This window comes from Alosa pseudoharengus, unplaced genomic scaffold (genome assembly GCF_046254945.1).
Source record: "Alosa pseudoharengus isolate Yale_2024_CS ecotype anadromous, Long Island Sound unplaced genomic scaffold, YU_APseudo_1.1 YU_APseudo_1.1_scf_2, whole genome shotgun sequence".
NCBI lineage: Eukaryota > Metazoa > Chordata > Actinopteri > Clupeiformes > Clupeidae > Alosa > Alosa pseudoharengus.
This window is the reverse complement of record NW_027468663.1, coordinates 52077972-52105703: the sequence shown is the minus strand read 5'-3', so window position 1 is coordinate 52105703 and position 27732 is coordinate 52077972. Positions and strand designations below refer to the sequence as shown.

At 42.4% G+C, this 27732-nt stretch overlaps 3 protein-coding genes across 6 annotated transcripts in view; 2 read left to right on the top strand and 1 right to left on the bottom strand.

The window, feature by feature from the left end:
* The window catches only part of marchf1 (membrane-associated ring finger (C3HC4) 1), a 13190-nt gene extending 11254 nt beyond the window's left edge, over nt 1-1936 (top strand). The window contains exons 6-7 of one of the 2 annotated variants that reach the window (XM_076295473.1): nt 177-324; nt 1032-1936. In XM_076295473.1, the coding sequence (XP_076151588.1) occupies nt 177-324; nt 1032-1336 (453 nt within the window). In that variant the 3' untranslated portion in view covers nt 1337-1936. Of the gene's footprint in view, nt 1-176; nt 325-998 lie in introns of both variants that reach the window. The other variant, XM_076295472.1, reaches the window with a different exon arrangement.
* Nucleotides 1937-2381: 445 nt separating this feature from the next.
* Nucleotides 2382-6211, bottom strand: tma16 (translation machinery associated 16 homolog). Of its 3 annotated transcripts, none has more exons than XR_012988712.1 (8): nt 6116-6210; nt 5926-6035; nt 5780-5817; nt 4351-4435; nt 4115-4263; nt 3721-3763; nt 2969-3473; nt 2382-2697 (listed from the first exon to the last, which is right to left on the bottom strand). XR_012988712.1 is itself a non-coding variant. In XM_076295475.1 (8 exons), exons 1-7 carry the CDS (start codon nt 6116-6118, stop codon nt 3302-3304), a joined length of 600 nt encoding a protein of 199 aa, XP_076151590.1. In that variant the 5' UTR covers nt 6119-6211; the 3' UTR covers nt 2382-2697; nt 3265-3301. The 3 variants fall into 3 exon arrangements, 2 of the variants coding, with proteins under 2 accessions (XP_076151590.1, XP_076151589.1); XM_076295475.1 differs by having other exon boundaries at nt 3265-3473; nt 6116-6211; XM_076295474.1 differs by having other exon boundaries at nt 2382-3473.
* A 156-nt stretch (nt 6212-6367) lies between these two features.
* klhl2 (kelch-like family member 2) lies at nt 6368-27307 on the top strand. The gene is made up of 15 exons (XM_076295471.1): nt 6368-7043; nt 7936-8061; nt 9428-9534; nt 9629-9750; nt 9989-10151; nt 11044-11153; nt 12479-12595; nt 12925-13074; nt 13186-13303; nt 13508-13705; nt 14113-14214; nt 22182-22310; nt 25605-25745; nt 26182-26325; nt 26563-27307. The coding sequence occupies exons 1-15, from the start codon at nt 6973-6975 to the stop codon at nt 26589-26591; spliced, it is 1827 nt and encodes a 608-aa protein (XP_076151586.1). The 5' UTR covers nt 6368-6972; the 3' UTR covers nt 26592-27307.
* Nucleotides 27308-27732: the final 425 nt, after the last annotated feature.

Sequence of the window (27732 nt, the reverse complement as noted above, 5' to 3'; positions counted from 1 at the left end):
CAAAATGAGTAAGACATGTTCATTCACATTGGCAAAAGGCTTTGTGTACTTCCAGTGCATCTCCTCTCCAACAGCACTATGTTTACAACTATCTCAACACCGCCCCCTTGTGGCCATGATACAGGACATGCAATTTTAGTCAAATCTCACCGTTGTGCTGCGCCCCGTTTTCCCAGTGGGAGAAGCTGCACATGTCCACCGGGGAGCGCAGGAAGATCTTCTGTGCCGTGACCTTTCACGTCATCGCTGTAGCGTGTGTGGTGTGGTCACTTTATGTGCTCATCGATCGCACCACAGAGGAGATGAAGATGGGCAAAAACCCTGGTAAGCTTGGACGCATGCTAAGACTCAGGCTTAGAATGTAGAGTGTATATTGTATTTCTAAGGTCTGTCAATATTGTAGACATTAGAAGCACATATAGGGGTTGTCTTTATGAATTAATTTAAGACAGGCTTTGAAACGCTACATAATAGAAGCTGTAGAAGTCATCAGCATATCAAACACTGACAATTATAACTATGTGATTGTGTGCAGGCTTAAAGGGGAACTTGGCAACTATTTCAACGTAATAAACCCGTTTTAGAAATCATTTGGATGGTTAAATGACCTGTTCCGGTGAAAATGGTGACTTTCCCCGCTGCGCCTAGCGTCCCCAGGCGGAAAACCAACCTTGCAACATTGAGACTACCGTCCCGGAAAGAGAAGTGAGAAACAAGAAACTCGTTTTAAATCGTGTTTCTTACCTTGTAACATCCACATAGTTCTGCCAAACTTATGCTAAACGTTCGCTAGCTTGTAAACAAATCCATGTGCTTTATCATTACCTTTTCCCACAGTTTGAAATAGCATAATGCACAATTTCTCCAGCAGAGGGGGAAATCCTGCCAAGTTTCCCTTTAAATGGATGTGAGTGTATGTGTCTGAGTAGGCTTTGTTTGCAAGGCTGACTCCATGGCTTGTGGTGTGTGTATTCTCTCAATCTTTTCACACAACACAGCGGTGGTGCGTCTCTCTCCTTTCAATGCCTCAGGCATGCTGGAGTGGCCCTTCTGGACCAAGCTGGTCGTGGTGGCCCTTGGGTTCACGGGCGGCCTCATCTTCATGTACATCCAGTGCAAAGTCTACCTGCAGCTCTGGAGGCGCCTCAAGGCCTTTAACCGCATCATTTTCGTCAAGAACTGCCCGGACACGGTCAGGAGCACCGATGAGACCAAAGCGTCCGGCACCACCCAGACCAACGGGAGGCACGAGCCAGTCGAGGTGTGCCCTCCGCCTTCCCAGGCCCCCACTACCGCTCCCATCCATGCGGGCAGTGCAGGCGTGGCTCCTGTGTGATGGACGGGTCGATAAGCCAATCACGGGGGAGATGCCAGCACGAGGCGGTGACATATCTGAACCCTCCGTATGACTGATGGGTGAGAGGTTAAGAGGTCAGACGGGTGCTCTCAAATGAAAACAAAGCCAAGGCTGGTGGTCTACAGAACTAGTGTGAGATGGGGAGGAGAGGGAGAGAAAGAAGCAATACCCAAACAGAGCAGGGAAATGTCCAGTATTATGAGAGAGACCAGACTCATTTGGACAGCGATTGAGATGGTTTTAAGTTTCAGACGAGCCTAATCTAACGGACTTCCCAGAAGATAATAAGATGCTCCATTAGACACATGTTTTCTTCCCTTCCATTTTGCATTGGGTCTGGATATAACTTATATAGACACGTGCCCTCTAAATCCATGTTAACCTCTAAGATCATTATTTGATATTATTGACCATTCTTGACTGAGCATTTGAAGGCCTTTGATTTCCTGTGGTGGGCAGAATTCTGTTGCTTTCTTTCTCTCCCTCAGCAGGTCTGTGAATTCCTACTAACTTACTGTTACTGAAGGAGTGATCCTTACTGCTTCTGAGACCATACATAACAAACAATAAGAGTACTATACAGTCACAGAATTTATACATTGTTTTAGTGAAGTACACAAAAGACCTCAAATGAAGCAAATCTAGCAGGACATCCAGGTCCTTCTTTAGTGGAATGTATTTATTTTCTTAAAAGTCTCCACTACGAAAATACAAAAAATAATAGTAGTGACCATGAGATTCTTTTTTCATGTGCAATATACATGTTTCTGTGGTTAGTCTTCATATATTCACACAATGCTAACATACTCATATGCAGCTCAAATGGGACTGATGAAACTATGTCTCAGATGACTGTGGAACAGACTGGAGAGATGAGCTGCTTTAAACAATCTACTGTTCAGAGATCCTGTAATCATAACATTTAATCAATATCTTAATATCTTGCCTAATCTTTGGCCTGCTTTTTCCCCTCAATTGTGGCTAAAACAGTTACACTTTTTTACAAATATTAATGCAACTTCCATTTTACTTTAAATTTTTAATTGTCACTGTTCAGGTTCAGAAAAAACAAGACAAAAAGAATCAAAGAAATCATGGTTTTACAATGTATGAACTACAATGCTGCAACAAACATGAATTGGGGCCATATAGAAACGAGGCAAATTAGATCATGTTTGGCAGTAAATTGTGTACTGCCCAGTCCACCCAAATGAGGGGTTCAGGTAAAACATGCAACATTGGTGAAATAAAATGGTCAGAGTACAGAAACGGTTGTGCCTGTGTTTTTTGAGAGTAACTGGAGAGAGATGGTATCAGGGTTCCTACGCAGTATGGAAAACCTGGAAAAGTATGGAATTTGATTTTAGTAATTTCCAGGTGTAGATAAGTATGGAAAAAAGAAACAAGGGTATGGAGAAATATTTGTGTTTCCAGACTATTGCATTTGCAGTACTAATCACTTCACTCAGGTCATAATGAACCATTCCTACTGTTGTGTAGCTTAACTATCAGTCCCCATCATCAAGATACAACTATGATACAACTAAAAATGACCCAGCTAAATGGACGAATATTAAGTGTCATTTTTTAATTCACTTCAGTTGTCCATACCTTTGTTTTCCCCGAGTTATCCCAAACCAGAAGTGGCCGCAATGTCGAGAATATGGTCAGAAAAATCTACCGAGAAGTTTGGAAATTTGAGTATGGAAAAAGTATGGAATTTTGAAATGCAAAATGTGTAGGAACCCTGTGGTATGTATTCAGTTGATGATGAGATGGTACGGGTTCAGTTATTCATGGTTGCCACCATTTCAAACAAGTCTCCAACCAGGAGACAGATCCACAAAGAAATTCTCTGTGGTGCACAGAGTTAGCATGGCTTTTTACACACACACACACGCAATCACCTTTTTTCATTTCCTGTCCATGTAAGCATACACAGAATCATAAATCTTCATCTTCAAAGTCAACATCAGATGCAGGCTGATCATCGTGTTCCCCAATGTCCTCTTCTTCCTCTGTGAGTTTGTGCTGCTGATTCTCCTGACTCAGTCCTCGAGCAGAGAGCTTCCTCATCTTAATATTAGGCAGCTTCTTCAGGTCTCCATCCCACTCTCTGGGTACACCAACATATATGTACACACATGCACACAGATAAAAGGTTTATGCTCGGCAGCTCATGGGATGCTTCTGTACTGTTTTTGCAAATTTTGCTGTATAAAACGTTGTACTGATTACTGACTATGCAGTGTTCTGTTCATGATGAAACGGATGCATTGTTTTAGCTACATAAACCTAAACAAAGAATTTAGTACATAAACACTTTAGTATAAAATGTAAAAAAATGTGTGAAATGTACACACCTGAAAACTTTAAGGTGCTTGGAGTTCATGACATCTGGAATTTCTATTAAAATAAAAGACACAAAAACAATTAAAGAACTGCACAGTGTCAAACATACCTGCACATGTAATACACTGAAGGTTATGTGTCTATCTGAGGCTGTGGATCTGTTCAAGGCAGCTCTGCAGAAAAATAATGCTGCTGAAGAGTACTACAAATCCTTAACCATTCGTTATGACAACATGAAAAATCCATCATCATCATCATCTATTTTCTTCTTTCAGTGAGCTGCATCACATCACTTCTTTCAGTGAGCTGCATCGCATCTCAAATAAAGGGGGGCCATAAATGGTAGATACAGAGGGGGGAATCAGCAGTCGAGGTGAATGGTCAGACCAACGCATGTTCCCTTACCAAAACCATTCCCCTCATACTGTGCTCGCTCGCGCTCCATCGTCTGTTTGATGACAGCCTCTCTAGCCCCATGCAGTCGTCCCTGGCGACCCTTGATACTGTTCGCCAATTCAATCTGCTCCAGCTCCGCATCAAACCGGTGAAGATATCTGAGTAAATGGCAGGGATTATAAATCATTATTGCTGTAAGGTAAGGCTCAGAATCCTGACAAGCAGACCTGACAAACTTTCTTAACCTTTCAATTATGTTGCAGGTGTCTTGTTTGGAATATTCTTTCTTCTCGGAGTCCAGTTGATTCTGAAAGAACAAGAGCTTTTCTCCTGTAGGAGATATGAATTTATTTAAATGAATTTACTTGACAATAAATGTGAGTGAGATGACATTAGATGTACAGGGGATGTGTCAGCACATTCAATTTAGCCCCATCTTGTCATGAGATGCAGTAACAACAGAACTCAACTGAAATGAGGTGGAAACATGCGTTTTCTTTTCTGCACGTCAGATGTATGTATGTTTTAACGTTGAGATGAAATACAATACAAATATCTGATCTTGGCACATTCCCCACACATCCCTCAGAAAGAACTTAATGGGCCCTATTTTGGCGATCTAAAACGCATGGTCACTGGCGAATAGCTTCAGTCCACATTCGGGGTGGTTTTGTTATAAAACGGGCGCTTGGTGTAAAAAGGTGGTTCTTATGTTTCTTACTCAGTCATGGGTGCGTTTTTTTCCCTTTAACAGCAAGCTGGACAACTTCAAACAGCGTGTCAATATTTTAATAGTCAGCGGCGCATTTGAAGGAATCTGCTTGCAAGCGAGACCGCATGGAACAGAATTCCACTTAACCATGCTTTACTAAAACCAAGCAGAAGAATATAGCCTACAAGCATCTGAACTCGTCTATTATTATTATTTGAACTCATAGGCAAAGTGAAACTAACTTCACCGTGGTGTCATAGTCAACAACAAAACAGTTATACACAATTAATTACTTTCACTATTGACTGACAATACCATCAAAAACATAGCCTAAAGCAACACTTACCCCAATAATGTTCAAATGACTGAATAAAAAGGACTCCTTTATCCTGCAGAGGAGTTGCTACTTACATCTTGTGACAGTGCGTCTTCAGCTGTGCTTTATATGCTTCTTTCCAGGGTTTTTTTGGTCAGTGGAGTAATGCTTTTTAAATGGTGATAGAGATTTTTAGATAATGCGCCAGACCACACCTTAGGTCGTTAATTGCCAAACCCTTGGGCACATTGTTTAATAAGAGAAATTTGAGTGTAAGATAGGAATAAGTCGTGATAAGAATAGGCCTACTCTCCGTGGTGCATTTCTGATCGCCAAAACAGGGCCCAATTTAATGTAACAGATATCAAACATTTGACATTGCCAATGCAACGCTTAGGGGACTATCAATTCTTCCACTGTGTTGCTTTAATTGGCATCAGCTCCATGTTTAATTCATAGACGGTGTAAGAGAAAGTTTGCCAATGTTGGCGAAATATAAGTAAAACAATAGCATAGAAGGGCTTCTGTGTTCCTTGACAACACACACACACACACAGATTGGTAGGTTACAGTAAAGAAGAGGAAGGAGGTGACATGAACGTCAACTGAATCTGAAATCAGGTCACCCAGCTCACTCATCACTTACGAATTAGGTTAAGTCTTTGCGCTTTTTCGCTCTTCTGTCTGAAACAAACAAACAAAAAACCGACAATGAATACTCTTGAGTGACATTAACAAGTCCAAATCTGGTGCAGACGTGTATTTCGAATACATTGTTTTGAACAACGTTACCTTTCCTTCTTATCCTGTTTTATGACCGCTCTGGCCATGTACGCAGCTTTCCGACTATACGGATGAACAACTTTCTTCTCCAAAGGCCCCTTTCCCTTTGCCGCCTTCGGCTGAACACATTTGATTAATTGTATGTTAGAATGACAACTAAATAGTTAGTCCTTTATTTAAATAATATGAATGAACTTACCATTTTTGCAGTTAATTTATGTAGTGAACGCACACGTGCCCTCAGATCATCGACAGGGCAAGTGGTCCAACTTTGTTTTCGTTCCCCGCTGACTGCCAGCCTCAGCTACTTTCGTTCCGGAATAGAGGCGAGGAGCAGCATTCACGAACACATGTGGATGCATGTACTATGTTTAAATCTACAAAATACATACATTTACCCATCAAATGTTGGATTTCCGTCAAGTCTAAACGTAGCATTATAGCCCCCTGAATGTTGGTCGGTTAAGCATGCGTATAGCTGGCATACAGACTATGTGATCTGATCTGAGACAAACGTTGAAGGAATATTAACGTTAGCCATTTAGTTTCGCTTAGTTTAGATAGTTAATTAATTAAAGAGAGATGCGGGTGAGAAAGAAAGGGATGTAGGGTGTGTCTACACGCGTCTGTGATTGTTTTCTCGACGGGTGAGTGTTTGGATGTCGTACCCTGCTCTATGTGAAAGTCTTCCACAAGCAGAGGGAGCTACTGCTTTCTCCTCACGCCTCCTTTCGCCACCGGGGAGCCGTCTTTGCGCACATATCCTTGTTTTTGCATTTCAATCACTGAAGGAAAAATAACAAGTAACCTAGCTCGGTGCTGCACCAAACACCTGACAGACAAGCTTTAGGTACAATCTGATCGGAGAACAGAGACTGTCAAGTATTTTTAACCCAGAGAAAGAAGCGGCTAGCTGTGTTTTAACCGAAGGCTTCGTGTATGCCGCTGTGCGACTGTCTGTGCGGTTGGTAAAGCGACTATATGTGATGGACCGGAGCCCGTTTCATCGCCACGGCATTACGGATCAGGTATTCAGTTTGTAGGAAAAGCGATGGAATGGTGGTGCAAGCCAATGCGTTCAGTGTCCACGGCCTGAAGAGAAACAATACAATGGAGATTCATCCAATGTAAGTCTCTCTCTCTCTCTCTCTCTCTCTCTCTCTCTCTCTCTCGCTCTCTCTCTTTCTCTCTGTGTGTCTCTCTCTTTCTGTTTCTCTCTGTGTCTCTCCACCTCTGCCCCCCCCACACATATACGCACACTTATCAGGCCAATTATAAGATTGTTCATGTTATGGATATGTGTATGGGATAATGTGACACACTTGTGCGATGCTAATTTACGTGGGTGTAGATGGGATGCAGTGTGTGGGTGGAGGTGGGGGAACTGTATATCCATGACCACATCTTACAAGCTGTCTCACTGACAACCATCGGAAATACTCCTGAATGTGGGCGCTGTGTAACTGAACGCTATAAGCAATTAACACACTGTCGCATTCACAAAGCCAGCCTAAATTCTAGCCATTTCCAAGACAGGCATAGGCCATAATTAGTTGTTGTTATTCGATAGAAGAAGGATAAAATATTTCTAAACCCCGGTAGCTTTATTTTGAATGTCCATTAGCCAGGCAATGGTCTAAACTAAAGGGTTTAAAGAATAGCCTACATGCAGCCATATGCCTCATGGAACTCTTAACTTGATTAAGCAACCCAATGGAAACAAAGAGGCTACTAAACAAAAACATACATCTCACACATCCATCCCTTCTCTGCTCATTCCACATGACCCCCAAAAAACTTAAGGGGTTATGACCAACATTGCTATGAGAACACCAAGGGTGAAAGTTATTGATTGCAATGATAAACCATTCTTAAACTAGTTTATCACAAAGTAAACCTGTGCACCACAGGTTGGGGTGCTGCTTTGACAGTTTTTGAAATCCACACTATATTTTCAGTCAGAAATGTCAGTAGTGTATGTAGGCTACAAGTTTGTCAACTGATGTGTATGTTTCACAGATGCACCAAGCTATGTGCACACAAACCCCAGGAGCTGAAGGATGACCTCTCAGAGAAACAGTGCCCTATCACCATAAACCCACGCCACATGAAAAAAGCCTTTCGTGTTATGAATGAACTTCGCAGGTACACAACCCCCCACCACTGACTCGCATATAAAGAAACACAAACACAAAAGTTACACATGAAAATGACCCACAAAATGCCATGCTTTTACTTTTCATATTTCCCATGTAAATTAACCAGCAATTATAGTATATGTAGAAACTTTCAGATTGAGATAATCGCCATTTCTTATAACTGTTCTATTAATAAAATGTTAATGAAGTTATTATCCTGTTGTCATTATTTTACTTTTGCAAACTCTTTCACATTCTATCTGCAAGTTTGACAGTATTCTGTAGCAAATGTGTTGGGTTTTAGCCTTATAATCTTGTGATTGGGCTAGCATCAACTGCACAACAGGCTTCCTGCTTTTTCACCAAGTTGATTTTTGCATGAAGTAGAAGCATGCTTCAGAATATTGGACTAATCAAGGTATGTACATTGGTTAAGATGTAAAATATAGTTTACTTTTTCTTTATTGTTCCTTGTATTCAACAAAAATGTCCATATTACTAAAGCCAAAGGAACCCCTTGTCTTTGCATGTCCCCCACCCATACATCAGACAATTTTCCAGTATCCTTGATCCAAACACTCCAAACTATGTCATAGTTTTAAAACTTTTTTAAGTCATTCACAATTCAGTGTCTGCAGACCTTTGCTAATTTTACCCTGTTAGTATGTCACAGTTCCAACCATGGGTTATCATTGCACTCTCTGCCCAAGGCCAGCATCCCAGAATCACCTAATAAGTGCCACATACGACACTGATATTTGGCTTGTGGTATTTGAGGAAGGAGCTGATGACCTGTTTGTCATAGTGCAGGGTCTAGCTTAGCCTATTTCTCCTCTGACACATGGACGCACCTGCGTCCCACTGCTTCTGTTCTAGTCCTGTGGAGATGCAGTTTCTTGCCCAGTCTCTTGGTAGTCTCCTTTATAAAATAGCTTTTGTTTCTGCAACAATAGACTGAGAGGTTTCTGGAGTAACCTGTTTTTTGGCCTTTTTTTTTAACCAAGAATTTAAGGAATTCTAGTAATGTGTAAGCCTAGGACAAGCTAACATGAACAGAACAGATCAGTAGTACTAAAGGTATTGCTCCTGGAAATGGCATTTGGAGTTCAAACTAAACAATTAATTATAAATCAGTGATTTTAGTAATATTGGCCATTTGGTTACACAAGCAATATCTTTGCTCTGTAAATCTGTTAACCATTTTCCACCATGATGGTAAATAAAAATATGTACACAAGACATGTGATGAGTGGGCGATGGTAAACATTAACATTGGAGTGCTTTATTGGTCTCCTCCAGAAATACTGCCAGTGTGATCTGTCTGTCAGTTCTAACCCCCACCCCCCTCTGTGGTTGTTGTCTCCTACTTCTAGTCAGAACCTCCTGTGTGATGTGGTGATAGTGGCTGAGGACGTGGAAATCTCCGCTCACAGGGTGGTGCTGGCTGCTGGGAGTCCATACTTCCATGCCATGTTCACAGGTCAGACACCGCTGTCCTCTGCTCGGACCACACCGTGGCCACACTATGACTTACGTATGCGCGCGTGCTCCAGGGTTGTGCTTGTGTGTTTCAGGAGAGATGAGCGAGAGCAGGCAGAAGCGTGTGCGCATTAAGGAGATGGATGGCTGGACGTTGGGCATGCTCATAGACTATGTTTACACCGCAGAGATCCAGGTCACAGAGGAGAATGTACAGGTGCACCATCACGCATGACACACGCAGACAGTTTGCAAACTCTCCTGTGTGTTTCTTTTCCCGGTAGTGTTGCCTAGTGAGCTGTGTTTCTTTTCCCGGTAGTGTTGCCATAGTGAGCTGTGTTCACTTGCTGTTAGTGTTGCCATAGTGAGCTGTGTTCACTTGCTGTTCCTTCTGTGCTGTTGCCTGGTAGTGTTGCCATAGTGAGCTGTGTTCACTTGCTGTTCCTCCTGTGCAGGTGCTGTTGCCGGCTGCTGGCCTGCTGCAGTTGTCTGATGTGAAGAAAGCGTGCGGTGAGTTCCTGAGCTCACAGCTCCACCCGACCAACTGCCTGGGCATTAGGGCCTTCGCTGATCTACACGCCTGCACCGATCTGCTCACACAGGCCAACACATACGCCGGTAGGTGTGTGTGTGTGTGTGTGTGAGTGTGTGTGTGTGTGTGTGTGTGTCACACAGAATGGGAAAAGGAAAGACAAAGGGAACATAAGGAAGAAAGTGGACATATGCAATTCTATATGTGTAAGCAGAGGTGTTTCTTAACTGGTGGGTCGCGGAACCGTTCTGGGTGGGTCGTGGAGCTTGTGGTTAAAATAAATAAATAAATCGCCCATTTAAAAAGCTACCTTATCAGATCTAATATTGGACCTTTATTTTAATAGACTTTATTTGTATGTCAGTCAACGCAAGTAGGCTACGACCCTAAATATTTGAAGTAGGATATGGATTCACTTAAATTGAGACAAAATGGGACAGAAACCCGAGTGTGTGGTGTTCACTGACTTGCTGGCACATGAGGGAAAATGCCCCATAACAAAGCCCCCCTGTCACCCATGTAGCTCACTATATTCGCTTGATATCGGTAAAAAAATACATGGGTCGCGACTTAATGAACATGGGAAATTGTGGGTCCCAAAGCCAGTCCTGTTAAGAACCACTGCCATAGACTGTTTTTCAGAGTGTGTCAGAGTGAAGGCGAGAGAGACTCTGTGTGTATAGTACCGGTAATAGGTATGAATGTGTTTCTTCTATTGGCCGTGACCTGTGAGTTTTGACCTTCTTTTCTTTTCTTACTCTAGTAGAGGCAGTTATCCCCCAGAGTTTCCATAGCAACAACCAATTCTTCCATGTTTTCATTTTTCTGCTTCTCCTGTGTTTAGTCTTGTTGACAGAAGCTAAACAGAAACAAACTTATTGTTTTGTGGATCTAAGTCTTCCATTCCCCACTCTTTCTTCAGTAAAACCAGTCAAGCCCAATACCTGACTTTTGAAATCTGTCTTCCTGTGCCTACAGAACAGCATTTCTCTGAGGTAGTTCACTGTGAGGAGTTTCTTAACCTGGGGATGGACCAGGTGTGCAGTCTCATCGCCAGCGACAAACTCACCATTCCCTCTGAGGAGAAGGTACCAGCATTCACCATGCACTGCTCACATCAACAGCTCACATGCACTGCTCACATCAACAGCTCACATGCAGGCCAACCATGCACTGCTCACATCAACAGCTCACATGCACTGCTCACATCAACAGCTCACATGCACTGCTCACATCAACAGCTCACCATGCACTGCTCACATCAACAGCTCACATGCACTGCTCACATCAACAGCTCACCATGCACTGCTCACATCAACAGCTCACATGCACTGCTCACATCAACAGCTCACCATGCACTGCTCACATCAACAGCTCACCATGCACTGCTCACATCAACAGCTCACATGCACTGCTCACATCAACAGCTCACATGCACTGCTCACATCAACAGCTCACATGCAGGCCAACCATGCACTGCTCACATCAACAGCTCATATGCACTGCTCACATCAACTGCTCACCATGCACTGCTCACATCAACAGCTCACATGCACTGCTCACATCAACAGCTCACATGCACTGCTCACATCAACAGCTCACATGCACTGCTCACATCAACAGCTCACATGCACTGCTCACATCAACAGCTCACCATGCACTGCTCACATCAACAGCTCACATGCAGGCCAACCATGCACTGCTCACATCAACAGCTCACATGCACTGCTCACATCAACAGCTCACATGCACTGCTCACATCAACAGCTCACATGCAGGCCAACCATGACAGGCTTGCATGAGTCACATGTTTTTGATATTTGGTATCTGAGCCCTGTCAGGCTTGTCTGCTTTTGGTTTTTGGAACTTGTCTGTGCATGTGCAAGGTGTATTGTTTGTGCGATGTAGCTGTCATTGGTTCTGCAATGAAACACATATGGACAGCAGCTCCAACTGTCCTGGGTGTATATGCAAGTTCTGGGGTACATTGAGCATGCACATATTGGCGGCTCTTGACCTCTCATAATCCAGACTGGTCAGAACTGTTGTTACAGTAACACAGTAATTTAATTGTTGTCAAGGCAACAGCCAGGTTACTATCGCTGTGAAGGACTTGGGAAAGTGTTGCTATGACAACCGGCAGCCCGTTTTTTTAGGTAGTGTTAAGAATTGTCTCTGTAGCATGACTGCGTGTGTTTGTTGATCTTTTTTCTTCGCAGACATTTTTGTTTGTGTATCTTGTTTGTGTGCGAGTTGATGACATTTTTGAGCCATTATATTAAATTGGATTTTAATGTTCCTGTTCTTATAACTCTGATACATTAAATGCTGATTCATACACAAATTGAAGAATCTCTCTCTCTCTCTCTCGCTACCTCTCTCTCGCTCTCGCTGTGTGTGTGTGTGAATATAGGTGTTTGAGGCTGTCATAGCTTGGGTGACTCACGATAAGGATGTTAGGCAGGAGCACATGGCTCATCTAATGGAACATGTTCGGCTGCCACTGCTCTCTAAAGAGTACCTGGTGCAGGTAAGTTTTGGGCATAAATCCAACAAGAAACATCAGTGATTAGACATATTCTACAGCTCTTCTGTCTGCAATATTATTGTCTGTGGAATTATCAGCCCAATTCATTGAAAATTGGAAAAACTTTACATGCATAATCTGCCAAAATTGTTTTAATAAAGCAAAAGGCCTATTATAATCTGAATTATCACAGACATGACTTTCTATCAGTGCATCCACATTACACCACAGCCATATGAGGTGGCCCCAAAGTGGCCAAATACGTATGTGTGTAGCGTCTTAAAGGCCCCACATAAACCCTTGTGTGCATTTGTGTTTGGACTGCATTGCAGAGAGTGGAGGAGGAGAGCCTTGTTAAGAACAGCAGCGCATGTAAAGACTACCTGATTGAGGCCATGAAGTACCACCTGTTGCCAGCAGACCAGAGATCCATGATGAAGACCATTAGAACTCGCATGAGGACACCGGTCAGCTACCCCAAGGTGTGTCTGAGTGCACTGCTGCATCTCTGGGTTCCTATGATGGGACTATGTTGTGTTCTCTAGATGAATATATCTGTGTTTGTGTGTGTGTGTGTGTGTTGGGTTTTATAGGTGATGGTGGTGGTAGGGGGCCAGGCTCCTAAAGCCATTCGCAGTGTGGAGTGTTATGACTTTGAAGAGGATCGCTGGTACCAGGTGGCTGAGCTTCCATCCAGAAGATGTCGAGCAGGTGAACAACACATGGACACACACACACACACACACACACACACAAACAGATTTGGAAGGGAACTAAGTCAATTCTGAAATGGCTATCCACAGGCAAGACTGCACTCCCTCATCTCAAATGTCTTTCTTTTCTCTCGCTCTCTCTCTCTCACCGTGTGTGTGTGTGTGTGTGTGTGTGTGTGTGTGTGTGTGTGTGTGTGTGTAGGGGTGGTGTATATGGGGGGCATGGTGTATGCTGTGGGGGGCTTTAATGGCTCTCTGCGGGTGCGCACCGTGGACTCGTATGACCCAGTGAAGGATGAGTGGTGCTGTGTCAGCAGCATGCAGGACCGCCGCTCAACACTAGGGGCAGCAGTGCTCAACGGCCTACTGTATGCTGTTGGGGGGTTTGATGGAAGCACAGGTACACAAATTATGTAAATAATATAATACACATTCATAGCCATAGGAGCTGAGAAGGCGTTTAGAGTCTAAATGATGTACTTTACTCTAACTAAGTCTAACTAAGACTTTAAAAGGTCTTAAGACATTTCTTTTTAGCAAAGCTTTTGGTCCCCTTTAGATGTTTTTTTAAAACCTTTTCTTTTTTTCTTTTTCCTTAAACTGCTCACCTTTTTTGTGTGTTTTTAACCTGTAGCACTTTGAGATCTTCTGTATGATGAAAAGTGCATTATAAATAAAATGTATTATTATTTATTATTATTACTCACACATTCAGCATTCCCAGCATTTATAGAGAGAAAGACTGTGGTGACAAGTGCTGCTGCTGATGGTGGCGGTGCTGATGGTTTATGGTGCTGCCTTCCACAGGTTTGGCCACTGTTGAGGCCTATAATGCTAAAGCCAATGAGTGGTTCCACATCCAGCCCATGAACACACGCAGGAGCAGTGTTGGCGTGGGAGTCGTTGGAGGTATGAGTGTACACACACACATACACACACACACACACACACACACACAGTGGTCTTCACACACACAGTGGTCTTCTTATCAGCGCCATGGACAAACCACAGATAGCGAACGCTGTGATACCCAAGTGTTCGTGGTATTTATCAAACTTTCACTTCATCGGGTAATCTGCGCCTTTCTCCGCCCCCTACCGCAATTTACGTAAGTCCACAACTGAACGGCATAGCCTACATACAAGCGCAGTTGAATGAAGTTAACTGATGACAATATTAAAAAGAATCAAACGTTTAGCAATCATGAAATAATACAATACATGATAAGATGTCAACAAGCAGGGAGATAATGACCGTCAGTAGTTCTACTCAAACTACCGTATTTTCCGGACTATAAGTCGCACTTTTTTTCATAGTTTGGCTGGTCCTGCGACTTATAGTCAGGTGCGACTTATATATGAAAAAAAATATATAATTGAACATGTTTTTACATGTTAATTTATATTAACTGACATGAACCCTACATGAAACATTATCGTTTACAGCCTTGAGAGAGCGCTCTCAAATGCACAAGTCGTGAAACACATGTGCATACTTAAATCCTCAAATTACTGCCGGGATTCTATTTATAGCTGGGCCTCAGATTCGGACAAATAAAAGCCAGTATAATTTTGTTTCAATTTAACTCATAAAATAGCTCTTCTTAATAATTTATATTGTTGGTTGGTTTAATATTGTTGCCAACAAAGTCATTGTCCTACACCATGAGTCTCCAACACATTGCTCTCAAGCTACCAGTAGCACGCAGCCCCAGGTTAACCTACATTTTAACACAATTGTTGCTGCCAGGCATCAGCCTACAAATTTTATAAAAATTAAATCATGCATAATTTAAAAAAGAACTAAATTTAGGCTCTTAGACCTCTTTGGCTATACGGAATAAGGTTTCCCTTGCAGCACAGCACACGTTCCATGAATGAATGAATGAATGAAAGCGGATGCCTTATCTCGCAATAAGCGGATGGACATCCCGACACTCTTTCATACATGAAATTTAATAGTGACCCAATGCCATTGATAGCCTACCGGTATGCTGCTCCAAACGAAAAGTATAGGCCTATGTCTCACAGTAAAACGCAAGAAATGAAGGCCTATAGCTGACTCGAAGGCTACAAGCCATGGTCCAAATAAAGGTGCTGTGCTTTGCCCAGCCATAAATTCAGGATTCACGATAGTCTGTCCCCTAAACATTCCTCACCCGTTATCTGGACATGCATGAAAACATTTGAAAACAAAACTCACTGCCATGTAATATTTGATCGCTGTTTTGCTACTAATTATCTTTCACGTGAATACGCACAGAAAGTGAAAGTAGGCCTATGCGCTCCGTGTCTCTAGCTGTCTGTTCACGTCCGCAATCGATTATAACGTTCCTCAAATGGAGAACACATCCATGTTCTCTCGCGTTATATTATAGGCTGTCATGCTTCTGTGTTTGCGGTTCCTGATCGCTAAACGTTTGTTTTCCTTTCCTGTCGATAGCGGTTGATGTAGAAGCACGTAATAGGCTATAATAATTTGACTTTAGCGGTGACAAATCCTGATGAGAGAGAGAGAGAGAGCAAAGAGAGAGAGGCACCCCCAAAGTGGTCCGCTTTCAGGCCGCTCCATTATTAGATTAACGTCAGACAGCGCTGTAAAATGTGTGGGAATTTCTCGCATTATAATGGCTAGCGTTGCGGGACTTTTATTAGTATGCTCAATACTTAGTAATAATGTATGCGCAATCCCGCGCTGAAATTTAGGCCCTGGTTTTAAATGCACATCTTTTTTTCTCTCGCTCTCTCGGCGAGCATTTGTTCTGCTGCCAGCTTGTGCCAATACGCTATATCGTCCAAAATGCTTGATTGCATTGCATTCTCCACATTTTTAGCTAAAATTTCATGTACCACATCAGCATTTTTGTTCAGTGAATCTTTTGTAAATTGCTTTACAATAGCGTCGGGCACTTGTCAGCTGCCTTCGGCTTGCCTCTTGCCACTATTCACTCCTTCGTCTTCAAGATTCCCTGTAGAATTCTCAATATTTTTGGCCTCAATGTGTTCAGTTACATAGTCTGTCTGTTCTTAGTCTTGGATTTTGTGAAATACATTTCTAAATATCACCTGCTTGCTGCAGCTTCGATCTGCACGTCCTTTTAAAACCGCATATTTTTCTCTCTCGAGCATTTAATCTGCTTGTCTCTCCACATCGTCCAAAATGCTTGATTGCATTGCATTCTCCACATTTTTAGCTAAATTTTCATGTACCATATAAGCATTTTTGTTCAGTGAATCTTTTGTAAATTGCTTTACAATTACCGTCGGGCCTATTGCCTGGCTTGCCTCAGCTTCGGTCACGTCCTTTTAAAACCGTCTTTTTCTCTATCGTGAGCATTTAATCTGCTGCCAGCTTGTGACTCCACATCGCCCAAAATGCTTGATTGCATTGCATTCTCCACATTTTTAGCAAAATTTTGTATCATATCAGCATTTTTGTTCAGTGAATCTTTTGTAAATTGCTTTACAATTACCGTAGGGCCTGGCCTATCGCCTGGCTTGCTTCAGTCACGTCTAAAACTGCATCTTTTTCTCTCTTGTGAGCATTTAATCTGCTGCCAGCCTGTGACTCCACATCGCCCAAAATGCTTGATTGCATTGTATTCTCCACATTTTAGATACATTTTGGTGTACCACATGGTATTTTCTTTCAGTAAATCTTTTACCTTCCTGCCCTCCTCTTGGCTGCCTTCACTCCTTCGTCTTCATTAACATTAATCTTTTTGGCCTCAATAATCCAGTTACATAGTCTCTGTTTTTGGTTTTGGATTTTGTGAAATACATTTCTAAATAAATGCGACTTATAGTCCGGTGCGACTTATATATGTTTTTTTCCTGTTCATGACACATTTTTTGACTAATGCGACTTATACTCAGGAGCGACTTATAGTCCGGAAAATACGGTACTTGTGCATGTAGGCTATGGAAGATTGGTCAAATCTAGCAAGTAGGAAAGTTTAAGTGGATGACGTGAAAGTGAAATTAAGACATTCAAAAGGCCAACGAAAGTTAAGGTTGGTTTTGATATAGTACAAAGACGCAAAACTGGTGGTCTAAATAGCGATTCTGTTCTTATTGACGCATTTAGCCGCAATTAACACCTGCTTTTACTAGGCGGAAATATTTAGGAGCAGAATAGATGTGCGCTTTCGCGGGCAGTTTTTGTACATACTGCGGAATACATAATTAGACGCTCTTTACGCTTCCCCTCCCATCTCTTTACGCTAAACTCCCACTTTCCCCTTGACCCTCCCATGAATGCATATGCATGACACGGAAAAGCGCAATTTGTCATCTCCTGCAACAGGCAGTCTGCGCTTTTACCTCAGTGCGGCCTGTTTGTACATACCTTGCCATGACTTTTATGCGGACATTACGAAACAAATACGCCTAAAGTGGGTGCAAAAGCGTTAGTACATCTGGGGCCGTATTCACAAGGCCTTTTATCTTACCACTAGGAGTACTCCTAAATCGCACTAAAAGATTTTAGCTAGGAGTTTTCTCTTAAAAGTTATTCACAAATAGCCTAGAAATCTAGACGCGCCCCAGGCTGCCAGGGCTAGTCTAGCAACTCTCCGTTGGCTTGTGAGCTCCAGAAATCGAAAAACTTAATCAGGACATTGAAATCGTGTACAGAGTCGTTTGGTGGGCTTAACATAATGATTGATGGCAGAGTTGCAACGGTTTGGCTTGAATTCCCTGCTACTTGAAAACAAATATCCTATTGCGTCCTATTGCGTGCAGAGGGAATTTGAAAGACAACTGATTATCCCGCCCCTCGGACTGAGCACTGCGAACGGTGAGTGTCCAGACCCTACATTTTAATGTGGGTCTGGCTCGCCAGGCTAATTCACAAAGCCTTTCAGACCTAACCTGACTCTCGCCAGATGAATTTCGTTCCGCTTAGCTCCGCCTAGCTCCACTCACATCCATCTGGGATCGGTTCCGTTGAGAGTGATTTCAGCACGAGATTGTATGGTAGAGCCAATCAGGAGGCAGGGCGGGAGTTTCATAGATGTGACATAGCGTAGAAGCGACTGTGAGACTGTTCTCAGTGTCACGGGTTGGCTTCGATGTGAGTGGTTGAAGTAGCACGTCAATATATGACGGACAAGTGGCTTATCCAATCTTATGCATGGATTTTTTAATAAGGCCCAGCCTTCTGATGGATCGGTCCCAGATGGTTGAGTGGAGTTAGGCGGAACGAAATTCATCTGGCGAGAGTCAGGTTATTTCAGACCTACTCTTAGTAAGGAAAAATGACAACTCCTAAACTAAGAGTGAGTCTTCGTTGCTATGGATGACATCATTACTCATGCACGAGCTTGACTGAAGTGACCACCTTGATTGGCTGATGATTGTAACGCGGAAATGATTCCAAACACCTCCCTTACGATGATGATTGACAGGTGACAGGTCTGAGAATAGGTGCACTACACAAGTAGTGCGAAGGACGGAAGATGATGAATGAACTGAACTGAATAAAAAGGCCTAGCCTAAATGAATAAAACAAATAGCCTATAGCCTAATGAAACATGCGGATTGATGCAGTATCTTTGCAACATTATTAAATTAACCTGTCACCATAGCCTATGCCTACATTTGCAAAGAGAACATTTCAATTTGATTTACAATGAAACGTTACATTTAATTTAAATGTTGACAATGAGTAGTTTTGGTTGTTGTTGGTGGCGTTATTGCATCCCTTTTATGCCTACAATGCAAAATCCCTCGCGATTGGAAGCTCCTAGCTGCATACGCATTTCAAAACATCGCAACGTGAAATGCCACAAAAAGGGTTTGTGAATAGGTCTTAGTTAGTTAGGAGTCCTCTCGACTTCTTTTTAGCTGTCCCAGACTTAGGTGCTACTTTAAGGTCTAAAATGCTTTGTGAATTACTTTTAGTGAAAAAAATTAGGAGTCCTAATGTTAGGAGTGACACGCCCATTATTTTTAGGAGTTGCTCCTAAATTCGCTAGTTAGGAGCTACTTTAAGCCTTAAAATTCTTTGTGAATACGGCCCCTGGTCCATAGTGTTCTTAGATTTGTTTTTATTTTATTTGTATTGCGTTTTGCTGTGATGGCGATGGTCGCCTACGTGTAGTATTTACCCGCTTCACCACACAACACCTCCCTTCGCATCTCTCATCGCAATGGACTGAATGATATTTTTCATCCGGTCAGATGCAACCAATTGGACTAGTTTAACATGGATTTTTTTTCTCAGTTTATTTTCTTTTATTTTATTTTTTATGTTTTACTTTTTATTATTTGTTAATTGTTTGTTGTCTGTCTTGTATGTCTTGTTGTCACGGGTACGCTGGCGACTACGTAGCTCCGTCCGCCATCTTTTGTCCTGTGTGTCAATGTCTTGTCAATGTCTTGTATGTATATGCGCTTTGGGTTATGCATGAAAAATGTGCTATATAAATAAAATACTTACTTACTTTTTTTATCAAAAAGTACCAAACAGATCTTGTAGGCCTTGTACTTTAATGTTTTCCATGACTCGTATGTCCATGTTTCTATTAGGTGCACACTAGGGATGTCCGATATTGGCTTTTTTGCCGATATCCGATATGCCGATATTGTCCAACTCTCAAATTTCGATTCCGATATCAGCCGATACCGATGTCGATATGTGGTTTATTTTTCCTCAAAACTAATTTAGGTAACATCACATATCTCCTGTTGTGGAATTAACACAACATGCTTAATGTTATTGTGATGCCCCACTGGATGCATTCTTGAATGCAACAAGGCTTTCCAAATGTTAACATTGTCTGTGCAAAATAAGAAAAATACTTCAACTTAATTTAGGGAAAAAGTGCCATGTTTATTTTTTATTTTTTAATTGTCTCAAACAACAGTTTGGATTACACTCTCCCTGAGATAATCTTGACAATGCCCACAACAAATAGGGCAAATTTGACTTCTTCACAAATGATAAAACATTGTACCTGAACAACTATGTGCAACATAGCAGAATATAAAGCCAACTAAAATAACAGGCATGGTGTATGACAGGCTACCCTTTTTCTGTGTTAAATGAGCCTGCATTTGTAGGATGCTTCATGAACTGTTTCTTTAACTAAAACTCAATCACCTTAATTGAATGAATGCACAAATATGAGTCAATTACAATGTGGCAAGCAACTATACTGCACAATTTTGAAAACATTTGTTTGAGCTACAAAAAATACTTCAGGCTTGAGGTGAAGTACATAACGGGCCATACCCACAATCAGGCCACATGTCAGGGCACCAAGGCCAAAGTTAACTATACAGTAGTAGGCTATAAAAATGATCAAAGTTGTATTCACTGCAGTAGACCTGCATCACTGTATACAAAAAAATGACATATTACATATAACTGTAAATCATCTGATCATCTAATATTTTCAGATATCTAGGCTATATTTAACATTTATTTTATATTTGGCCTGTTATGAAATCATGTATTGAACAATTTAAGCACAGCTCAGCTTTAAGAAACTCAAATAGCCTATGCATGCTTAGCATTTTGTGATCATTAAGGCTACTTTCACAAACTCTTACAGTCAGCTGTCCTCTGATTTACCGATATCTAGGCGACATTTGTAATATTTGTTTTGTATTTGGCCCGTTATGAAATAATGTGGAACAATTTAAACACTGTGTAAAACTTAAATCCCAAATTTGGAGACATCCATGTATGTTGAAATTTACTGCAAATTCAAAACGGGATTAGTCTGGAACGGCTAACTGTACAGGGGACTGTTACACCTTTCTGTTCGGTAAGGTCTGCTGTTTATTCTGATATATGGTTTGTCATATGTTAAACGAAGGGTTCTGAAGTATTCCACCGAGATGAATGGGTAGGGAGATGGACGCAAAACCTTCAGTAGAATTTATGATTGAATGATATTATTTACTTTTCTCGCGAACCGTTCACCACAGCAATTAGCGGCTAACATCGTTTAAAAGCTGAGAAAAAGCTCTTTCATGTGATACTTGTGATGTCTGTGTGATGAGTAGGCTACTTCGCGAGTAGTTCAACTGAGAAGAATGGGTTAATTTGGACGCACTTTCTTGCGCTGTCACTTTCTCCACTGCGTAATTTGGCCATAGGCTAAATATATGTCGCTATTAGTAGGACGCAAAGCAGAATATTTAAAGAAGGGGGCACCAAGGCCACCGTGGCCTGTAAACCTCTGATTTTCAAAGGGGCGTCACGGCCAACTCAAGGGGCTACGACGGCCATGGCCAATTCCAAACCACAGACATAATGTTGAAACAGAGCGAGCAAGTTTGTTACTGCAGCCATCCACGCTTGTTTGTATGCTTCAAGACGCAGCTTGATGAGGTCATCATCTGTGCGCCGGTAAACGCTTCAGGAGCGCATAGGCACTATTTGGGTGTAACGCAAGCATTATTTTATCGGTTTTAAGGCAAAAAAAATCCGATAACGATATTAACAGATATTACATTTTTATGCTAATATCGGGCCGATAATATCGGTGGGCCGGTATTATCTGACATCTCTAGTGCACACCAGTTGTGAGAGTGTGCTGTTTTGTGTCTGGTCCAGGGAGGGATTTAAATACCAAGTGTTTGTCCGTCCCTGTCAAAGAGTTGTGACTTGCAGCTGACAGCAGTTCTTATTTTGGTAGTTGGTGTTCTCCACCATGCATCTGCATGGGCCTACACTGTGTGTTTGTGTCATTTCATTCCAGCTTGTTTTAATGCTGCTGTAAAATAAGTATATATATTATATATATATATATATATATATATATGCCACCTCTGCTACTTTTACCATTGCCACCTTCAATGTCTGTCCACCTGTCTATTTATTTATGTTTTATACTTGTATGTGCAAACGTTGTGTTTTGGCAGGAATCCTGTATGCTATTGGAGGTTATGATGGAGCAACGCGCCAATGCCTGAGTACTGTAGAGGCCTACAACCCAAACACTAATGAGTGGACATACATGGCAGAGATGGGCACTCGCCGCAGTGGCGCAGGTAGCACTCTCTGTCTCCCTGTCTGTCTCTCTCTGTCTGTCTCCCTGTCTGTCTCTCTCTGTCTCCCTGTCTGTCTCTCTCTCTCTGTCTCCCTGTCTATCTCTCTCTGTCTGTCTCCCTGTCTGTCTCTCTCTCTGTCTCCCTGTCTGTCTCTCTCTGTCTGTCTCCCTGTCTGTCTCTCTCTGTCTCCCTGTCTGTCTCTCTCTCTCTGTCTCCCTGTCTATCTCTCTCTGTCTGTCTCCCTGTCTGTCTCTCTCTGTCTCCCTGTCTGTCTCTCTCTGTCTCCCTGTCTGTCTCTCTCTCTCTGTCTCCCTGTCTGTCTCTCTCTCTCTGTCTCCATGTCTGTCTCTCTCTGTATCCCTGTCTATCTCTCGCTGTCTGTCTCCCTGTCTGTCTCTCTCTGTCTGTCTCCCTGTCTGTCTCTCTCTCTCTGTCTCCCTGTCTATCTCTCTCTGTCTGTCTCCCTGTCTGTCTCTCTCTGTCTCCCTGTCTGTCTCTCTCTCTCTGTCTCCATGTCCTCCATGTCTGTCTCTCTCTGTCTCCCTGTCTATCTCTCTGTCTGTCTGTCTTTTTTCTCTCCAGTTCAATGGAACATTGTGCCCACGGGCGTGCCAATTAAAAAATAGGTTTGGTCAGGCACATGATCCAAAAATTGCTATCTTAACCCCACTAAAAATCACTACATCACTGACCAAGAAAAACCTTACGATATGTAAGCAGCCCTTAGCAACAAGTCCCGGGAAATGACTCATCTGCAGGAGGAATATCTTTGTATTTTTGTATTCAGTCATTCAAACATTATTGGGGAAAGTTCATCAAAAAATAATTGGAAAAAATCCAGGTCCAGGCACTCAGTGGGATGCAATTATTGGGGAAAGTGTTGCTTTTTTCCATTGCAACCCCTTGTCAGTCAATAATGAAAGTAAATAACTACACATAAACCTGTTTTGTCATTGCATATGAGACCACGGTTGTTATTTTGGATGAGTTCAAATAAGAGGCGAGTGCAGGAGCATGTAAGCTATACTCTGCTAGTCACACGTTTTAGTGGAGCAAGGTTTAGTGTGAAAGTAATTGTGGTGAATAATAACTTAATATTAACTTTGACTGGCAAAACTTAAGGAAAGCTCAGGAATCAGGTTTTAATCTGTTACAAGCAGAGGGTAAAAATGGTCTATGATCTATGTAGGCCATGGCCTCTGCTGGATCAACCTCTCTTCTTCCGTACTCCATCTTCTAGTTCTAGTTCTTCTTCTAACAAACAATGCAAGTTAGTCACTTTTGTATGGGTTAAACAAAGAAAGGATTTGGCGGCAAAACAAGCACACGTGATTGGTTCTCCAGATGGCATCAGACACGCCTACACACACCTACTTCACACCTATGCATTCTTATCTGAATCAGCATGAGGAGAGATATCCTATACATCAGAAATATCACTTACAGAACGTTCCAAACATTCTTACAATTAAATCATTACAATCCTTGTACTGAGACTATTACAATGATACCAAACATGAGTACATTTACATTTCATGACATATGAATTCAGTATATAGCAAGGTAACATCCTTTGTCTTGTGGATCTGATAGCCCTTGGAACCAGTACATTAGCATTTCATTGGGGGAGGGGAGGGTGTCTGTGTTTAACTCATTGAATGCCAAGCTGTTTTTGGGAGCTTTGTCCTAGAGTGCCAGCAATCTAGACCATTGTTGATGATTTTTGTACCGCCACAGCATATTCTGTTTTATAGATATGAACACATACAATGGCTCGATTAAAAGGTGAGACTTTAAGCTCTCGGTGGGTGCAAACCGTGTATTTCTACACGCCTCTGTTCCTGAGAAATCCCAAGCTAAACAGTGGCTAGTTTTCATCAAAATCCCTGTTTTTTTTTCTAGAAATGGAGATATAACGTCTTTCAGGAAATATGAAGTGTTGCCTGTTACTTACTTGTGTAAACTTTCCAGGAAGGGATCAGCGAGACCTGGCGAGACTGCCGCCTAGTGATAGACCCATGAAAATGGCCTGGTTTTGACCTGACGTGCATGCGTCACTGATTCGACCCAAAGCGGCAACTGAGTTATGATAAAATGTCCAGATAAAATGTCCAGATTGTGCGTTTTCATGAGTTTTCAATCATCATATATTTCATTTCCATTCATCACAGAGTTCCCAAAATTACATATAAGGTGTGTTAGAGTGTCTAGTTTCGTAATTTAAAAAAAAAGCTAAAAACGTAATATTACGTTTTTGGCACTCAACGCATGGGAAGGAAAAACGTAATATTACGTTATTGGCACTCAATGAGTTAATACCAAGAGGGGCCACATGGCTAACTAAAACTAATAATTTTAACCCTAAAATCATTGCTATTAATTCTGGTGTTGCATACAGGCAGATTCCTTCAGATGCACTGACTGTTAAAATACCAGCACGCTGTTTGATGTTGCACTCCTTGCTCTTAAAGGGAATGACAGATGTCACTCTCATTGAATGTTACGCCCAAAACACACCCATAACTCACCCATAACTGATTAAGAAACTTAAGAACAACCCTTTTGAACAATGCCTGGCAAGCTTTTTACGCCATCAAGATACTGGACTGGATTTTGGACTATTTAAACTTCAGACCGTGCGTTTCAGATCGTTAAAATAGGGCCCATATTCACAAACTCCCAAGACAGATCTGCTGTCTCTCTCACTTTATTTAAACAAACACAGAACAGCACACATGAGCGGTGTGTCTGCATACATGAGCGGTGTGTCTGCATACATGAGCAGTGTGTCTGCATACATGAGCGGTGTGTCTGCATACATGAGCAGTGTGTCTGCACACATGAGCGGTGTGTCTGCACACATGAGCAGTGTGTCTGCATACATGAGCGGTGTGTCTGCACACATGAGCGGTGTGTCTGCACACATGAGCGGTGTGTCTGCACACATGAGCGGTGTGTCTGCACACATGAGCGGTGTGTCTGCATACATGAGCGGTGTGTCTGCACACATGAGCAGTGTGTCTGCATACTGTATATGAATGTCAGAACAGCACACATGAGCGGTGTGTCTGCATACATGAGCAGTGTGTCTGCTTATATGAGCAGTGTGTCTGCATACATGAGCAGTGTGTCTGCATACATGAGCAGTGTGTCTGCATACATGAGCGGTGTGTCTGCATACTGTATATGAATGTCAGAACAGCATACATGAGCGGTGTGTCTGCATACATGAGCGGTGTGTCTGCATACTGCATATGAGTGTGTGTGTGTGTGTGTGTGTGTATGTGTGCGCAGGTGTGGGCGTGTTGAAGGGTTTACTGTATGCAGTTGGTGGACATGACGGGCCACTGGTGCGTAAGAGCTGTGAGGTGTATGACCCTGCCAACAACACCTGGAAACAGGTGGCAGACATGAACATGTGCCGCAGGAACGCAGGTAAGATACACACACTTGTGACACACACACAGTGGCTTAGACATACACACACACACAGTGGCTTAGACATACACACTTACAGTGGCTTAGACATACACACACACAGTGGCTTAGACATACACACACACACAGTGGCTTAGACATACACACTTACAGTGGCTTAGACATACACACTTACAGTGGCTTAGACATACACACTTACAGTGGCTTAGACATACACACACACAGTGGCTTAGACATACACACTTACAGTGGCTTAGACATACACACACACAGTGGCTTAGACATACACACACACAGTGGCTTAGACATACACACACACACAGTGACTTAGAGTTTCTTAACCAGATATTGTACCAGTTCAGTTCACTTGCTACTTGGCTCAATGAAAGTGTACGGTGTGTCTTTCTAATCTCTTGACTGTGTGTGTGTTCAGGAGTGTGTGCTGTGAATAATGTGCTGTACGTGGTGGGCGGAGATGATGGCTCGTGTAACCTGGCCTCTGTGGAGTTCTACAACCCCAGCACTGACAAATGGACCCTGCTGCCCACAGGCATGAGCACTGGGCGCAGCTATGCAGGTGAGAGAGGGACAGACTTATACCATATAGACAGCCAGGGGAAGGTGGGATTAAGAATTTTTGTTCAGATTAAAATACTTATCACATATCTATATCCCCCGTGTGTGTGTGTGTGTGTGTGTGTGTGTGTGTGTGTGTGTGTGTGTGTGTGTGTTGTGTGTTGTGTGTTGTGTGTTGTGTGTTGTGTGTTGTGTGTTGTGTGTGCGTGTGCGTGTGCGTGTGCTGTTTGTGCTTTAGGTGTGTCGGTGATCGATAAGCCCTTGTGAAGTAGCTGACGTGTGCTGCTGGTACTGTACTCACTCAGTTTGGCTGAGGTTCACTTGGGGGCTGTAACTTCCTCTGGGAGCTGCTTCAACAGAAGGCTGTGCAGAGATGACTTCTCTCTCTCTCTCTCTCTCTCTCTCTCTCTCTCTCTCTCTTCCCTCCCTCCATCCCTCCCGTCTCTCTCCTTCTGTCTTATTCTTTTTCTGCTTCAACATATCCCCATGTTCTAATGTTTTTTTTACCTTGTCATTAATCCTGTTTCTATTCTTCTCACCTTTTTCTTTATTTATTTCCAATTACTATCTGTTATGCTATGTCTTTCATTTCTCTCTTAAACTTGCTACTTCTCTTTGTTCTGTTCTCTCTATTCTCTCTCTCTCTCTTTGTTCTGTTCTCTCTATTCTCTCTCTCTCTGTTCTGTTCTCTCTATTCTCTCTCTCTGTTCTGGGAGTGTTGATGAGGATTATTGCACTTAGCAGGAGGAGCACTAAAGAAGGAGTTCTGACAGGACAGGACTCTGTTGGTTGTTGAACATTTTCCTAATTGCAGATGAACTGTCACCTGAGCACTATGAGCCTCAAGACCGTAGAGACCCTAGTCTGTGGTCTTTGGTCATCTTTTTTGTGCAAGATCGATGGACGTGAAGGTCATTTTACTCAACGCTGATATATGATGCGTGTGTAATATAACGTGTAATCGAGCCGGATAACATTTGCACCAGTCAGATTCTGTATTTAACTGACACAACCGTTAAATAGGCAGGACACCACTGGACACTGATGTATACATGATGTAACATTTCTGTGTTGCTGTTGTGTTTGCCTCTGATTAAAAATATAACCACTAGTGAAGGGGAATGAAACGGGCCAGCACATTTCCAGAGTTCGTTTGCCAAACATGACTGTCCTAGCAGGCCATAATGCAGAATGTCCTAGCCTATGCTCTGTTAGCTGTTTATGAGTATGTCCCCCCCCCCTCCCTGCGCCTGTGCTGACGCTCCATTGGTGTTTTAAAAATGCAAATGTGTTTGGCGCATGCGGTAACTATGGGATACCTCCAGTTGTCCTGGATAGGAGATGCATCTGCATGGTCCTACACTGTGTGTTTGTGTAATTTCATTCCTACTTGTTTTAATGCTGCTGT

What these genes read in the sequence shown, in the direction of transcription:
- tma16 (XM_076295475.1), bottom strand. An exon ending in GCAAAGACTTAACCTAATTC is followed by an intron (nt 4,436 to 5,779) that starts GTAAGTGATGAG and finishes TATCTCCTACAG; the next exon opens with GAGAAAAGCTCTTGTTCTTT. An exon ending in AAGCACCTTAAAGTTTTCAG is followed by an intron (nt 3,474 to 3,720) that starts GTGTGTACATTT and finishes TGGTGTACCCAG; the next exon opens with AGAGTGGGATGGAGACCTGA.
- klhl2 (XM_076295471.1), top strand. Translation starts at nt 6,973, where the DNA reads ATGGTGGTGCAAGCCAATGCGTTCAGTGTCCACGGCCTGAAGAGAAAC. An exon ending in ATCCAGAAGATGTCGAGCAG is followed by an intron (nt 13,304 to 13,507) that starts GTGAACAACACA and finishes GTGTGTGTGTAG; the next exon opens with GGGTGGTGTATATGGGGGGC. An exon ending in CACTCGCCGCAGTGGCGCAG is followed by an intron (nt 22,311 to 25,604) that starts GTAGCACTCTCT and finishes ATGTGTGCGCAG; the next exon opens with GTGTGGGCGTGTTGAAGGGT.